The sequence below is a fragment of the Euprymna scolopes genome, chromosome 42 (assembly GCF_053919585.1).
Source record: "Euprymna scolopes isolate OS-2025 chromosome 42, ASM5391958v1, whole genome shotgun sequence".
Lineage (NCBI taxonomy): Eukaryota > Metazoa > Mollusca > Cephalopoda > Sepiida > Sepiolidae > Euprymna > Euprymna scolopes.
The window spans coordinates 34,557,506-34,575,548 of NC_136523.1; the positions used below are offsets into that span (position 1 = coordinate 34,557,506).

Here is an 18,043-nt window from a genome sequence, read left to right on the forward strand (position 1 = left end):
TTTTCTACAAGTATTTTAGTGGTGAATGCTCTGACGAACTGCAATCACTTGTGCCCCCCACGACGTGACCACCCTCAACAAACCCGGCAGACTGCTAAATCCCACCCCACACTGTAGAGATCCCTAGATGTAAAAGATCTTTTTACTCCAATAGTTTCTTCCCCAGAACCGCTAGACTCTGGAATTCCATTCCAGGTCCCTGCTTCCCCAACAGTACTGACGTGCAGAAGTTCAAGTGTAACGTGAACCGACATCTTGCTGCCCAAATCCCTACATAGTACCCCAGTAGTTGTTGCCCCTGATAGTAGCCCCCTACACCAAAGTGGCAATTTGCCTTGTTTGGGGTGAAAATGTAATAAAAATAAAAAAAGCTATACAATTTGTCTATTTTTCTTACCTGGATAGAACTTTTTGGGATGCAGAAAGTTTTCCTTTGTTGTCATCAGGTGTCACTTTTTTAGGGGTCTTTTCTGGCGTCTGGTTCGTGTCATCCAATGAACAAACTGCTGAGCTCAGAGCAAGAAAGTGCGCAGCCATCGCACGGGTCAGGACGAGGTAGAAAAATGACCCTTCTTTCTTGAAACGATAGTCCTTGATATTCACCCTCTGCAACTCCTGAAAAATTACAGAAATGTTCGCATAATAATACGATCAGGCATTTTATATTTGTACGTACGTCGTCACATTTTTTTTTTAAATGAAATCTTCTTAGCACAGGGTGTTACATGATAAGGGCTGTCCCCTGTTCATGTAAGTATAAAAATAGAGAGATTAGTTAAAATGGAAATAAGAGAAAGCAGAAATCGAACCCTGGACATAAGTTTTAAAGAACAATAGGTTTAAATGGAATGTCCAGTAAATTGTTAATTCGGATGAAATAAATAATAAATAAACTATTCAATTGTTAAAAGAATGTGGATAATAAAATATGAGTTAAATAAATTAGATATGTAGGTTAAATTCCTTTGTGGAAACAACACAAGGAAAATAGGTTATTGGGAAATCAATATCGAAAACGTGCAAAGTCGCGCATGTTGAAACACGTGAATTTTGCTCACGTGGCCGGGATGCATGGATTTCTCAATATAGCAAGTGGAGTTAGTTGGTCGTGGAGAGAGTCAGAGAGACAGTCAGAGAGACAGTCAGAGAGACAGACAGGCGGACGTCTGAAGCGAGACGTCACTTCAGAAACTAAGATGTGAAACTTTGAGTTCTTAATGAGGGAATCCCGACCGGTCGTATTAAATAAATTCATCATGTGTTTTGGATAAAGCTCATCTTTGTGTTTGTGATTTCTACAAAAAGGTAAATTGTATTGTTATTATATGTCTGTGTTATAAAATGTCATTACAACAACATACACATCTCTCTCTCTAAGATACAACATCATATGTAATAAGACAAGAACTCTCACTAAGACTCATATCATTACTAATAAGAACTCTCACAAGAAAAAGCATCACTTATAATAGTCTCTCTCTAAGACTCTTTAATGAAACAACTATATAACAACACTCAATTTGGTGTTCGTGAACCTTTTGCATCAGCGATGCAGAAACCGAACCTGGGGTCGATACCACGAAAAAAAAAAGAAAAAAAGAAACACAACGTTTTAAAGGGGTCCAACATAATTTAAAAAAATAAATAAATAATACCACGGAAAAAGAAAAAAATCACACGATCACAGAATTCGAAAAAGAAAAAGAAACACAACGTTTTAAAAGGGTCCAACATAATTAAAAAAAATAATAATAAATAAATAATACCACGGAAAAAGAAAAAAAATTACACGATCACAGAAATGCGAAGAAAAAAAAAATGAAAAAAAAAAAATTTGAACATACACGCACACAGAGAACAAAAGATACAAGAAATATTAAAAAGAAAAAGAAGAAAAGGCCGATATGCCGTAAAAAGAAATTCGTAGTAATGAAAAAAAATAGTAAACAAGTCACCAAACGTAATTCATTGATAAATGTATTGGCCTGTTAAAAAAAAAACACACACATACACGCGAATGCAGAGATTGTGTAATCTATTATTGTTTTGAAATTTGTAGAAGTGTCATTAGAAAATGTGTGTCAATATGAAATCGTTTGGACGAATTGTTGAATTTAATCTGTCAAAACAGGAATTTTTCAAAGGTCGCATGTACTTTCTGAGACAGGTGTAAATTGTTGGAAATGCATTTTGAGTTCATAGTGAACTTTTCGGCTTTTTTGTGTTCATTTATTTCGTTTTTGAAAAAAAAAAAAGGGACAATTGTTTTGGACAGACTGTTGAATTGTTTTTTGTTACAGATGATTTTTTTTTGTTGTTAAAAAAAAAAAAAAAAGTTATAACTGTTGCAAAATGTTTAAATGTATTAAGGTATTTTTTTTTTGAAAATGTTTTTATGATGTTGAACAAATATTGTAAATTGTCTTATGTATGTGTTATGATTTTCACAGCAAGAATTCAAAGTTATCCGTAAATATACATTAGATTAAAATGATCTAGTAGAAAATAAGTTAAGACGTATGGTTGGCTTACAGATTCAGTTAGAATTTTAGAAGGGGGACAAGAATTAAAATTACGTAAACGGGTATTTGGAGTTTTTAGATGTGATAAGCCGTAAGAAAGGTGTTTTGTTTTAGCATTTGGTTTTGTTGTTTTTTTTTTTAGAGATCCTAAAAAATTTTCTCCAAGAAAAGTGACTTGGTAGGGATTGATAAGCACAAGAAGTGCCCCTATACGAAAAATTTGGGAACCTGGTTAATTAAGTGCTAAAAATAAGCTGGTTGCACGTAAACGACTCCAAGCAAAGTAGTTTGGCTTAGTTAATAAACAGGCATTGGAAAGAATACGAAAATTCTTAAGGGGACCAGTAAACCGATGAGAGGTAGTCCCGAGGCAATCACATATAGCTTAATGAAGTAAGAGACAGGCAAAAATATGCCGTAGATTACGTAAGAAAGATATATCCTTGTATTTTTTTTTAGAGAAGCATGAATGTGGGATATATCTGCTGGATCTTGGAAGTCCTGGTGAGAGAAAAGAAAAACCACAAAAAAATCGGGCAATTAGATAGAATTTATGCGCAATTAAGTTGTTGGTCGCAGGAAACGTGTTAGTTAGTTAGGGGTGATATTTCTAAATCCTCGTCGAAGTTTCAAGAATCCAAGCAAGGAAATCCGAGTGAATCCGTATGAGAGAAAAAAAGGTATATCTTAAACTTCTGAAGCCAACCACAAAGATTTAAGTATATGAGCTTTGGTATGTCCCGTATGAGATAGTTATAGAATAAAAAAAACAAAAAAACAAAGCCATACTTGATAAGACTAACCATGCGGAAAGAGAGATCAGAACACTTTTGAGACGAAGGAAGTCGTCCATTTCGAGAAAGGTGAAAACCTCTAGTCTGCGGCATATGGGTGGCTGGAAAATAGCTGATGTGTATCATAGGTAAATATCCTACACCCAAAGAGTAAATGCCACAAAGATCAGAAAGGTCCTGATCTTATAAAAAAATAAATAATTGTGAAGTCGGCTGTGAAGAGCTGACTGAAAGAGATTTTTTTTTTTTTTTTTTTGTGTTTTTTTAGCCTGATCTTTCTAGCCGTGTGGTTGTGTAGATGTAGATGTAAAAATAAAAAAAAAATGTACTAAAGTTAAAAATGCATACATTTTTTTTGTGAAATATGGAAGGGAGGGATGTTACATGATAAGGGCTGTCCCCTGTTCATGTAAGTATAAAAATAGAGAGATTAGTTAAAATGGAAATAAGAGAAAGCAGAAATCGAACCCTGGACATAAGTTTTAAAGAACAATAGGTTTAAATGGAATGTCCAGTAAATTGTTAATTCGGATGAAATAAATAATAAATAAACTATTCAATTGTTAAAAGAATGTGGATAATAAAATATGAGTTAAATAAATTAGATATGTAGGTTAAATTCCTTTGTGGAAACAACACAAGGAAAATAGGTTATTGGGAAATCAATATCGAAAACGTGCAAAGTCGCGCATGTTGAAACACGTGAATTTTGCTCACGTGGCCGGGATGCATGGATTTCTCAATATAGCAAGTGGAGTTAGTTGGTCGTGGAGAGAGTCAGAGAGACAGTCAGAGAGACAGTCAGAGAGACAGACAGGCGGACGTCTGAAGCGAGACGTCACTTCAGAAACTAAGATGTGAAACTTTGAGTTCTTAATGAGGGAATCCCGACCGGTCGTATTAAATAAATTCATCATGTGTTTTGGATAAAGCTCATCTTTGTGTTTGTGATTTCTACAAAAAGGTAAATTGTATTGTTATTATATGTCTGTGTTATAAAATGTCATTACAACAACATACACATCTCTCTCTCTAAGATACAACATCATATGTAATAAGACAAGAACTCTCACTAAGACTCATATCATTACTAATAAGAACTCTCACAAGAAAAAGCATCACTTATAATAGTCTCTCTCTAAGACTCTTTAATGAAACAACTATATAACAACACTCAATTTGGTGTTCGTGAACCTTTTGCATCAGCGATGCAGAAACCGAACCTGGGGTCGATACCACGAAAAAAAAAAGAAAAAAAGAAACACAACGTTTTAAAGGGGTCCAACATAATTTAAAAAAATAAATAAATAATACCACGGAAAAAGAAAAAAATCACACGATCACAGAATTCGAAAAAGAAAAAGAAACACAACGTTTTAAAAGGGTCCAACATAATTAAAAAAAATAATAATAAATAAATAATACCACGGAAAAAGAAAAAAAATTACACGATCACAGAAATGCGAAGAAAAAAAAAATGAAAAAAAAAAAATTTGAACATACACGCACACAGAGAACAAAAGATACAAGAAATATTAAAAAGAAAAAGAAGAAAAGGCCGATATGCCGTAAAAAGAAATTCGTAGTAATGAAAAAAAATAGTAAACAAGTCACCAAACGTAATTCATTGATAAATGTATTGGCCTGTTAAAAAAAAAACACACACATACACGCGAATGCAGAGATTGTGTAATCTATTATTGTTTTGAAATTTGTAGAAGTGTCATTAGAAAATGTGTGTCAATATGAAATCGTTTGGACGAATTGTTGAATTTAATCTGTCAAAACAGGAATTTTTCAAAGGTCGCATGTACTTTCTGAGACAGGTGTAAATTGTTGGAAATGCATTTTGAGTTCATAGTGAACTTTTCGGCTTTTTTGTGTTCATTTATTTCGTTTTTGAAAAAAAAAAAAGGGACAATTGTTTTGGACAGACTGTTGAATTGTTTTTTGTTACAGATGATTTTTTTTTGTTGTTAAAAAAAAAAAAAAAAGTTATAACTGTTGCAAAATGTTTAAATGTATTAAGGTATTTTTTTTTTGAAAATGTTTTTATGATGTTGAACAAATATTGTAAATTGTCTTATGTATGTGTTATGATTTTCACAGCAAGAATTCAAAGTTATCCGTAAATATACATTAGATTAAAATGATCTAGTAGAAAATAAGTTAAGACGTATGGTTGGCTTACAGATTCAGTTAGAATTTTAGAAGGGGGACAAGAATTAAAATTACGTAAACGGGTATTTGGAGTTTTTAGATGTGATAAGCCGTAAGAAAGGTGTTTTGTTTTAGCATTTGGTTTTGTTGTTTTTTTTTTTAGAGATCCTAAAAAATTTTCTCCAAGAAAAGTGACTTGGTAGGGATTGATAAGCACAAGAAGTGCCCCTATACGAAAAATTTGGGAACCTGGTTAATTAAGTGCTAAAAATAAGCTGGTTGCACGTAAACGACTCCAAGCAAAGTAGTTTGGCTTAGTTAATAAACAGGCATTGGAAAGAATACGAAAATTCTTAAGGGGACCAGTAAACCGATGAGAGGTAGTCCCGAGGCAATCACATATAGCTTAATGAAGTAAGAGACAGGCAAAAATATGCCGTAGATTACGTAAGAAAGATATATCCTTGTATTTTTTTTTAGAGAAGCATGAATGTGGGATATATCTGCTGGATCTTGGAAGTCCTGGTGAGAGAAAAGAAAAACCACAAAAAAATCGGGCAATTAGATAGAATTTATGCGCAATTAAGTTGTTGGTCGCAGGAAACGTGTTAGTTAGTTAGGGGTGATATTTCTAAATCCTCGTCGAAGTTTCAAGAATCCAAGCAAGGAAATCCGAGTGAATCCGTATGAGAGAAAAAAAGGTATATCTTAAACTTCTGAAGCCAACCACAAAGATTTAAGTATATGAGCTTTGGTATGTCCCGTATGAGATAGTTATAGAATAAAAAAAACAAAAAAACAAAGCCATACTTGATAAGACTAACCATGCGGAAAGAGAGATCAGAACACTTTTGAGACGAAGGAAGTCGTCCATTTCGAGAAAGGTGAAAACCTCTAGTCTGCGGCATATGGGTGGCTGGAAAATAGCTGATGTGTATCATAGGTAAATATCCTACACCCAAAGAGTAAATGCCACAAAGATCAGAAAGGTCCTGATCTTATAAAAAAATAAATAATTGTGAAGTCGGCTGTGAAGAGCTGACTGAAAGAGATTTTTTTTTTTTTTTTTTTGTGTTTTTTTAGCCTGATCTTTCTAGCCGTGTGGTTGTGTAGATGTAGATGTAAAAATAAAAAAAAAATGTACTAAAGTTAAAAATGCATACATTTTTTTTGTGAAATATGGAAGGGAGGGATGTTACATGATAAGGGCTGTCCCCTGTTCATGTAAGTATAAAAATAGAGAGATTAGTTAAAATGGAAATAAGAGAAAGCAGAAATCGAACCCTGGACATAAGTTTTAAAGAACAATAGGTTTAAATGGAATGTCCAGTAAATTGTTAATTCGGATGAAATAAATAATAAATAAACTATTCAATTGTTAAAAGAATGTGGATAATAAAATATGAGTTAAATAAATTAGATATGTAGGTTAAATTCCTTTGTGGAAACAACACAAGGAAAATAGGTTATTGGGAAATCAATATCGAAAACGTGCAAAGTCGCGCATGTTGAAACACGTGAATTTTGCTCACGTGGCCGGGATGCATGGATTTCTCAATATAGCAAGTGGGAGTTAGTTGGTCGTGGAGAGAGTCAGAGAGACAGTCAGAGAGACAGACAGGCGGACGTCTGAAGCGAGACGTCACTTCAGAAACTAAGATGTGAAACTTTGAGTTCTTAATGAGGGAATCCCGACCGGTCGTATTAAATAAATTCATCATGTGTTTTGGATAAAGCTCATCTTTGTGTTTGTGATTTCTACAAAAAGGTAAATTGTATTGTTATTATATGTCTGTGTTATAAAATGTCATTACAACAACATACACATCTCTCTCTCTAAGATACAACATCATATGTAATAAGACAAGAACTCTCACTAAGACTCATATCATTACTAATAAGAACTCTCACAAGAAAAAGCATCACTTATAATAGTCTCTCTCTAAGACTCTTTAATGAAACCCCTATATAACAAGGGTTCTCTACAGACATCCATGTCCATTTTTAAGGACTTTTCAAGGTCTTCTCCAGACAAAATTCAAGTTTTGAATGTAAATTAAATTTCAAATTTGATATATAAACAATAATAAAATAAACCCACAAACTTAATTGACAACAGGAAAAGTCATTTTAATTTCTTGAAATGGTAACCCTTGACGGGTAATTTAAGTTTTGTACGTAAATGTCAGTTAAGTATTTTAGTTTATTATATTGTTGTTTATGTATAAAATTTTGTTTTTCAAAATTCAAGTTTTTAAAACAAAATTTCATGGATAAATAATGACAACATAAATCAAAAAACCTCATCGACAACAGGAAAAGTCTTCTTTTTTTTTTTTCACACTGTGGTCATCACTTATCAAGGCCTGGAAGCCACTCAGGGATAAGGGTTATTTCAAGTACAGTACGTTAGTGTGGAGATTTAATGAAGTTTTTACTTAAGGGGGTGGTTCATTAGGAATTTGTTAACATTGGACTTGAAGACATCGAGGTTGTAGTCAGATGAGAAGCAGGCAGACGGAACAGAGTTCCACAGGCATGCAGATCTAAGAAAGAAGCTTTGTTCATGGAATCTACGTTTTGATTTAGGCACAAATAAAGAGTGGGGAAAATTTTTCACAGTGGATTCAGCTAGACGGGTGTTTTTCGTGAAAGACTGGCGAAGGGGGACCAGAGATTGGAGTTCAGACGAGCACCTGCCATGGAAATAACGTTTTCATTTACATACAAAACAATATGTCTGCTGACAATCATATTTACATTTTCTGACCCACTTATATTTGAACGACCAAACGTGATTAAATGTTATCTTCCTCATTGTAGATTGGTCTACACTGTACTCGTTTTACTTTTAAATTTCCGGTATTGTGGATGCAAAAGTTACATCCCTTTATCACAAAACTACCCAATGGAAAACATCATGATAAAAGGACATAACTCTTGTATCCATAATAATATGATGCAATTTTATTTTCAATATTTAAACAATATTTTAATGTTTTTTTTATTAATACTTAAAAGATAGTTTATTGGTATTTATTTTGATTTAATAATACGATAAGGCATTTTATACATCGTCACATTTTTTTAAATGAGGTCTGCCGATCACTTTACAACTTTTTTCTACATATTTACAACTTACTAAGAGATTAAATGCAACAATAGGAAATTTTAAGTTACTAGCTATACCCTGCCATGCGTTGCTGTGGCTCAATTTGGTGTAATGAAAAAATCTAAAAATAAAAAGAGAAAATGCATGTTTCTTACATTCTTAGTACAGCAATCCATTCTAAAAGTGTTTAAAAAAAATACGAAAATGAAAAAAAAAAAAAACGGTACTCTTGCAGAATCTGACCCGGATGCTTAGGAGTTTCCATCAATCATGGCTTGGGCTTGACCAGCAGTCTTTGGATTAAGTCGAATGTTGCTAAAATTTTGAAACGGTTAATCAAGTGTTTTTTTTTGTGGTTTTTGTAATCAAAAATGTTACGTTTTAAATAATATTTTGGTGGAGGTGGAGGGTACTATACACAGATTCGGAAAGTTGTCCAAAAACAAATGAATGAAAGCAAAGGTAAGTTACGTTTCTACATAAGTGGATAATTTGTTAGTGTTTTTTTTTAATGTAAAAGGTTTAATCAGCTCGGAAAAGCACACAGTGTTTATCGATGTATTTGAAACAGACAAATCTCTGCAATTACTGCCTTCCATAGTTGTTGTGCTGTTATTATTATTATTGTTTCAGAGATGGGTATATTTGCCGATGACACCACTCTCTATAATAGACACGACAGGAAAACAAACGAACACATATCTAAGGAAATAGCAGAAACACTAGAGGATGACCTCCAATCTGTAGTGGAATGGGGACAAAAATGGTTGGTCACATTCAATGCTGCTAAAACTAAGCCTGTTTCCTTCAATAACTACAAGAATCCTTCTCTACCACCAATAGCAATGGCCAAGAACACATTGCCAGAAAGTACTTCTTTTAAACACTTCGGCCTAACGTTTACAGGGAACATGAACTAGAATAGATACATTGAGAGCATTGCCAAGGCTGCTGCACAGAAGGTGGGCTCTCTCTACCGTGCTAGAAAGCTACTTACGCCTGGAAGTATCCTATACCTCTATAAGGCCACCATTCGCCCATATATGGAGTACTGTTGTCACATTTGGGCTGGTGCATCTGCTGCTTGTCTCTCACTCCTGGACAGTTTGATTAGTCCTGAACTGTCATCTAGGCTTCAACCTCTGTCCCATCAACGAAATGCTGCATCCCTCTGCCTGTTCTACAAATACTTTAATGGTGAATGCTCTGACGAACTGCAAGCACTTGTACCTCCTCGACGTGACTACCCCCGACAATCCCCACCCCTTCACAGTAGAGATCCCTTGGTGTAAGAAAGCCTTTTACTCCAATAATTTCTTCCCCAGAACTGCAAGTCTTTGGAACTCCCTTCCGGGATTCTGCTTTCCCAACTGTACTGACATGCAGAAGTTCCAGTGTTATGTGAACAAACATCTTGCTACTCATCTCCCTTCATAATGCCCGTGCAAATTATGTCCCCGATAGTAGCCCCCTACTTCAAAGGGGCACTGTGCCTTGTTTGGGGTGAAAATTTAATAATAAAAAAAAATAATAATAACAGTCACCAGATAACACCACAATTTGTTCTCAAAAAAAAATCTTTGATGATGGCTTGTGACGATGATAACAACAATTTTCACAAACTTTACACATTAAATTAGGTTGTATTTCTGCAATGATGGGCCTAAACTTTTACAAGTTTACAAAAATAATGTGCTAATGTTACTCACTGGGTTGCCAAAAATATACATTATAATTTTATGACGATCAGTTCATAATTTGTTTTAGTTCTTATCCAACCTAATTAAAAAATCAAATATACAGAAAAATCTTTATGAGCAAAAAAATATCATGTCCTAAAATCCAAGTAAATTGATCAATTTTTTTTTTATATGAAAATAATTTTTTTTAATAAGTTTTAAAAAATGCAATAGTAAACTGTAGCCATTATAAGGTTGGTTTTAAAATTTTGTAGCTCTGAGTTGTTTCCTTTTAATAAATATGGCAGATCAAGAGAGACTATTCTCATTTCATCATACAATCTGATTTTCCGAGTTAAAAAAAAACCCCTCCTTGATCAATTTATGTGATTTTTGGAATATGACATTTTTGTTTAGTGACGGGTACATACATCATGAAGATTATTCTTTATTTTTGTTTTCTTAATTAGGTTGAATTCTGAACTTGCGCCTTTGTTTTTCCTTAATGAATATATATATCATATATAGCATGATCACGTTGACACACCAGTTCCCGCTGGATCACCAAAGTTAAGCAACATTGAACCTGGTCAATACTAAATGGGTGACCATTGGGGACTTCCAGGTGCTGCATGTGCTCTCTGCTTATCTCGGCTTCTCCTTGCCACTGGACACAAACAGTGCCGATTCAGGAGAGGTGTGGTTGGGATTGCGCAACCCTTGCCTCACAATTACATACACAGCTGCCCCTGCAGGGGGTATCCTTTGTCTTTCGAGACTGAACAGAGGCATCGAATAAATATATGAACATAAAAAAAAAATGCTACTCACATCAAGGAAACGGCCAAGGCTCTGATCCGATCCGAACACGAATTGTGGTGAGATTTCTTCAATGTAGCAACTTGTCTTCCCCAGCTGAAACGACTCCTGGACGTGCTCGGTAACCATTTGTAACTTGTCTTCTCGTATCGGATAGACATAGCGAAGAGCGCACACTATTTCATCACGCATCAGCCATTCAATCTAAAAAAAAAAAAAAATTCATCGTAAGGTACAGAAAGTTTTAATAAACGCGGCTTTTAATAAATTGCTAGACAGCACCCCCACTCCTCCTCGAGCGAAAATACAAAAAGATGTATCCTTATCTATATATTAATACGATAGTGTGTTATTTTCTGTGTCACGCTTACAGCTGAGTCATTTAATTGTTATGTACTTCCATTTCTTGTAATAAATAATTTTACCAAGAATTCTTCATAAGTTTTGGTTTCGGTTTCGATTATAGCTGACGACACTCAAGTCATTTAATATTTTTATAAATAATTTTACATTAGTTTTTTTTTTTTATAAGTAATTTTATCAAGAATTCTTCATAAGTTTTGGTTTCGATTATATCTGAAGGAACTAAAGTCATATATATATATATATATATATATATTCATAAGTCTAGGATTCGGTTTCGATTCAAGCTGATGAACTCAAGTCATATTGATATATTTTTTAATTTTTTGAAATCGCAACTTTATAATATATAAAAATCGATAGAACATGGACTCTATAATAATATATACGAAACTTGCAAGAATTAAAATATCATATTTAAGCATATTTTATGACCTGGTTATGCCGGGCATCCCTGCAAGCTTAGATAAATACTTTTGCAGTTTTAACAAAAGAGCTACAATAATCTCAGAGCGTCTCCATTTACACTGAACATCTACAGAATGCCAACATCAATATATTATATATGAATCAGTTCCCTTTGGAATTTCCACAGGTTCCGATAGTTTGTATTAATTGGACTAATGTTTTTATGACATATGGGGCACATATAAAAATCGCATTCCAATAATTTTATTGTATTTTGCCGATTGGGACATACCATTCCAAATCATCCAGGCCACTTCACCCTCCCCCCACCCCTCAGAATATTTTATTCTTTTGACCCCTGTAAGATATACATAAGTTATGATGAACTGCCAAATTTCAGGTCCAGCAATCGATAGGAACCCTAATTCAAAGAACTTTTGTCATAACTAGGGTTATGACAACAGCATATTCTTTTTTTCGGGTTTTGACTCTCAGGTATATATCCATTGATATCTTATATGTTTTTATGTAGAGTGATATGGTTCTCGGTTGATTAATTGTGTCGGATATATACCCGAGAGTCAAAATAAAAGAATATGCTGTCTGATAGGTCCTGAACTGTCATCTAAGCTTCAGCCTCTGTCCCATCGACGAAATGTTGCATCCATCTGCCTGTTCTACAAATACTTGAATGGTGAATGTTCTGACGAACTACAAGCACATGTACCTCCCCGATGTGACTACCCCCGACAAACCCGACAAGCAACTAAATCCCACCCCTTCACAGTAGAGATCCCTAGGTGTAAGAAAGCCTTTTACTATATACCTGGGAATCAAAACCAGAAAAAGAATATGCTGTTGTCATAACTAGGGTTATGACAAAAGTTCTTTGAATTTGCCCCATCCACTCTTGCGATCACACTTACGAGGTGCCTTCAATAAATTTCCAGACTTTTTTCCGTATGGACACTTTTATTGATAGTACACATATGAAGCTCTAGTCCACTTCGAAGTAATCTCCTCCGGCTGCAATGCACTTATTGTATCATTAAAACAACTTCTGGAAGCCCCCATGGAAATCCTCTTGTGTGATCGTGTTTTACTCCAATAGTTTCTTCCCCAGAACTGCAAGTCTTTGGAACTCTTTTCCGGGATTCTGCTTTCCCAACTGTACTGATATGCAGAAGTTCAAGTGTAATGTGAACAAAGATCTTTCTACTCATCTCCCTTCATAATGACCGTGTAACTTATGTCCCCCGATAGTAGCCCCCTACTTCAAAGTGACACTGTGCCTTGTTTAGGGTGAAAATTGATTTAAAAAAAGAGCGTTATTACTGTTGACCAATGGAAGAGTCTATCAGGCAGAGAAACGATGCGATGTGTAACGCGAGTCTTTAATTTGAATTATTTCGACTCCTGTTCACATTTAAAGTTTTATTTATGCTTTGTAAAGGGTGAACATGAGTAAAAAAAAAATTTAAAAAATGAGAACAAATTTAACCATATTCAACCATCAATTTTAAGTCAACAGGCTATAACTTTTGCCTTTTTATAATGAGCTAAAAAGTTTAATAGGTACATATCTTTCATCAAAAATGTCCTAAAACAAATAGAAATCAGATAGAATTTTTTATAAACAAAGTTATAAATAATATCTAAATAAGGCACACTTTCTCCAGATATACTGATTGAAAATTACATTTCTATTTTTAATAGCTAAATTGCGAAATAATGCACTCATTGAAAAATGGTTGCTTTACACGATTTCAGTTTTTTCTATTTATTACTGCAAAATAATTTTAAATTATTTCCTTTAATGACTATAAAAAAACTTAACCAATTGCAACGAAAAATAATATTGAGAGCTCATTCTTCAACCTCTCTGCTTAACAGACAACATGAATTGGAAACGATGCGAGAATGATACGATGGATGTGTAATGTGAGTCTTTAATTTGAATTATTTCGACTACTGTTCACATTTAAAGTTTTATTCTTGCAATTTTTGACTCATGTTAACGCTAACCTTCTCCAGAAATATCTTGTTGAATTTGGGAAATTTTTGACTCATGTTAACGCTGACCTTCTTCAGAAATATCTTGTTGAATTTGGGAAATTTTTGACCAGTGAATTCAATGTTGAAGCGAGATGAGAAAATTTTCATCACTATTCACATTTTTAGTATCATTTTCACATTTAATCCATTTTACCAAGTACTTTATCCACTATGCCACGGGTCCTTGGATAAACTAATTGCTAAAATTCAGTTGAGAGTTACATTTTTCAGGAGGTTTTCAAAGGTTCAATACTTAAAATAAAATTGCGAGTTATTTAGGACTTCTACCTAATCATGGCTTACAGAATGAGAGCATACTAACTTCATGGATTAAATAAAGAGTTCCATTCGAAATCACGTACTAATTCCCAAGTTTGACAAGACATGCTTGAAGAAGGTCTGAGATTACATCGACCAAATCGTTGTGAAAATAATTCGAGATGAGAATCTAAATACAAAAAAAAAGGACATTTTTAAAGAGAAAAGATGGTGTTTCTTCATTAATAGAGTGAAATTGAGTTTGGCTAAAAAAAAAAATAAAATAAACAGGGGAGGTAATTATTTTCTGAAAACTGAAAATCTTAGGTCAATTTAGCAAAACTTAATTTGCGTTACTTTTCTTTGTAAACTGTTTTCATTAATAATTATTTAGGACGTTCACGCAGTCATGGCTGTTCAAATTAGCTCCTACTCTAAAAACAAAAAAAAATGCCAAGAAATAACTAAACACAATTTATCAATAGGGGTCAGTCTAGTCAGTCTGATTTGAAAATAAAGGTCAATTCTATCAGAGCTTCAACTGACCTCCTGTTTGCTGTCCATGATAGCTCCGTGTTGGTATTTTGGGAGAAAATTAAAAGGATCTCTCTTCTGAAATCTGGAAAAAAAATTTTTTTAAATAAATTTTACAAAAAAATAAAATAAATAATGCTTACAAACATATTTAAACATTGAAAAAAAATTTAATGAATAAATTTTACAAAAAAATATAAATAATGCTTACAGACATATTTAAATGCTAAAAAATATTAAAAAATATTAATGAATAAATTTGACAAAAACATAAATAATGCTTACAGATATTGACGCATTAAAAGATGTAATGAATAAATTTGACAAAAAAAAAAGAATGCTTACAGATATTGACGCGTTAAAAAATGTAATGAATAAATTTGACAAAAAAAAAATAATGCTTACAGATATTGACGCATTAAAAAATGTAATGAATAAATTTGACAAAAAAAAAAAAATAATAATGCTTACAGATATTGACACATTAAAAAATGTAATGAATAAATTTGACAAAAACATAAATAATGCTTACAGATATTGACGCATTAAAAAATGTAATGAATAAATTTGACAAAAAAAAAATAATGCTTACAGATATTAACGCGTTAAAAAATGTAATGAATAAATTTGACAAAAAAAAAAATGCTTACAGATATTGACGCATTAAAAAATGTAATGAATAAATTTGACAAAAACATAAATAATGCTTACAGATATTAACGCGTTAAAAAATGTAATGAATAAATTTGACAAAAAAAAAAATGCTTACAGATATTGACGCATTAAAAAATGTAATGAATAAATTTGACAAAAACATAAATAATGCTTACAGATATTGACGCATTAAAAAATGTAATGAATAAATTTGACAAAAAAAAATAATGCTTACAGATATTAACGCGTTAAAAAATGTAATGAATAAATTTGACAAAAACATAAATAATGCTTACAGATATTGACGCATTAAAAAATGTAATGAATAAATTTGACAAAAAAAAAAATAATGCTTACAGATATTAACGCGTTAAAAAAATGTAATGAATAAATTTGACAAAAAAAAAATAATGCTTACAGATATTGACGTGTTAAAAAATGTAATGAATAAATTTGACAAAAAAAAATAATGCTTACAGATATTAACGCGTTAAAAAATGTAATGAATAAATTTGACAAAAAAAAAATAATGCTTACAGATATTGACGCGTTAAAAAATGTAATGAATAAATTTGACAAAACAAAAAAATGCTTACAGATATTGACGCGTTAAAAAATGTAATGAATAAATTTGACAAAAAAAAAATAATGCTTACAGATATTGACGCATTAAAAAATGTAATGAATAAATTTGACAAAAAAAAAAAAATAATAATGCTTACAGATATTGACGCATTAAAAAATGTAATGAATAAATTTGACAAAAACATAAATAATGCTTACAGATATTGACGCATTAAAAAATGTAATGAATAAATTTGACAAAAAAAAATAATGCTTACAGATATTAACGCGTTAAAAAATGTAATGAATAAATTTGACAAAAAAAAAAATGCTTACAGATATTGACGCATTAAAAAATGTAATGAATAAATTTGACAAAAAAAAATAATGCTTACAGATATTAACGTGTTAAAAAATGTAATGAATAAATTTGACAAAAAAAAAAATGCTTACAGATATTGACGCATTAAAAAATGTAATGAATAAATTTGACAAAAAAAAAAAATGCTTACAGATATTAACGCGTTAAAAAATGTAATGAATAAATTTGACAAAAAAAAAAAATGCTTACAGATATTGACGCATTAAAAAATGTAATGAATAAATTTGACAAAAAAAAAAATAATGCTTACAGATATTGACGCATTAATGTAATGAATAAATTTTGCAAAAAAAAAATACATAATGCTTACAAACATATTGAAACATTAAAAAAAATTTACTGAATAAATTTTACAAAACTAAAAATGTTTAAATGCTAAAAATAAACTTTAATAAATAAGTTTTAGAAAAAAAAATGAATGCTTACAGGCATATTTAAGCGTTTAAAAAAAATTATTAAATAAATTTTAGAAAACAAAATTATGCTTACGGACATTGAAGTATTAAACATCTGTGTAAGAATACTTAAAATGGCATGTGACTGATTGTCAACTCACCCCTCTAGACTGGAATCGTCATCAGTTTCTGTAAATCCAATAAATGGAAACTTTTTCGGAAATGACCCCATCTCTACGGGTAAGGTCAAGCAGTACAGGTCAAAGGTTACTTGCAAATTTCCAAGGTCAAGTTCCTTCAATTTATCCATTAGGTGAGTTGTGATCTCACCTGAAAAATAAATAAATTAAAAAAATTTTTTAAGTTTTATTTAATTTAAAAAATTTTAAGTTTCAAGTTTGTTGTTGCAAAAGTGGAATTCTGTTAAATGTCAAAAAAAAAACAAAGTCATGGAAATTCAAAAACCCTGAAAAATTTACTTACCAAGACAAGTTGGTATCGTCCCAACGACAATATTGTGATGGTCAGTGTTTTGTTTGAGAGTACAAATGAAACTGATGAACAACGGGTGATACAAGTCGTCAGAGTCGGAAGATTCCACACCGCCACTGGACATCGATTGGTCATCAGAATCAGAATCGGAATTGCTCTGATCCATGTTCGTTAACACCGGAAATTTGGATATGGACTCCTGTTCAGGTCCAGGGGAATCAAGGACAATATCTGTGTCTTCGGCTGTCGTGCAACTACGGCTGATGGATTCTGACGGTTGTTAAAAAAAAATTTTTAAATAAAAAAAATTGGTACTTCGAAGACATTAAAAAATTAAAATAAATTAAGTGAAATATTTTTTTTCAGAGAACTTCGTTCCATAACAGATACGTCCAATATAACCTTTTTTTTTTCGATATTTTCATACCAAAAAATTTTTAAAAACAAAGAGAAAGGTAAATTTAGTTAGAGAATTAAACAACAAAGGTAAATTATTTTTGTAAATTTTAATATTTAGTGGCACGTCATATTTGACAACCTGGAAACACCATACGGCCTGCAGTGCTAGACAAATACTTTTCTATTTAAAGAAAAATAATATTTTGTACCCAAAATTTATCTTCCTTGCCAAAAGACATTTTCAAGCATGTATGAATTTATCCAGAGTTATCTGCCTTTGCAGTTGAATAAACAAAAAATAGAAAAAATTTCTTAAAACCTTCCCATTTTAGAGTAATTCATCTAGTTGTTAATAAAGCACTTCACATTGTTGATCTACACAGAATCGTTTTCATCCATTTATTTCTTCATATTTGTGTCAAACACTTCATAACAATGATGTTTGAACATCTA

The 18,043-nt window shown here is 32.2% G+C and overlaps 1 protein-coding gene across 1 annotated transcript in view; it reads right to left on the reverse strand.

The window, feature by feature from the left end:
- The window catches only part of LOC145267011 (KICSTOR complex protein SZT2-like), a 423,147-nt gene that overhangs the window by 166,870 nt on the left and 238,234 nt on the right, over positions 1-18,043 (reverse strand). The window contains exons 29-33 of the mRNA XM_080122911.1: positions 17,183-17,461; positions 16,861-17,029; positions 14,717-14,789; positions 11,099-11,290; positions 398-615 (exon numbers count right to left, since the gene is read on the reverse strand). Of these exons, the coding sequence (XP_079979037.1) occupies positions 398-615; positions 11,099-11,290; positions 14,717-14,789; positions 16,861-17,029; positions 17,183-17,461 (931 nt within the window). The remainder of the gene's footprint in view (positions 1-397; positions 616-11,098; positions 11,291-14,716; positions 14,790-16,860; positions 17,030-17,182; positions 17,462-18,043) is intronic.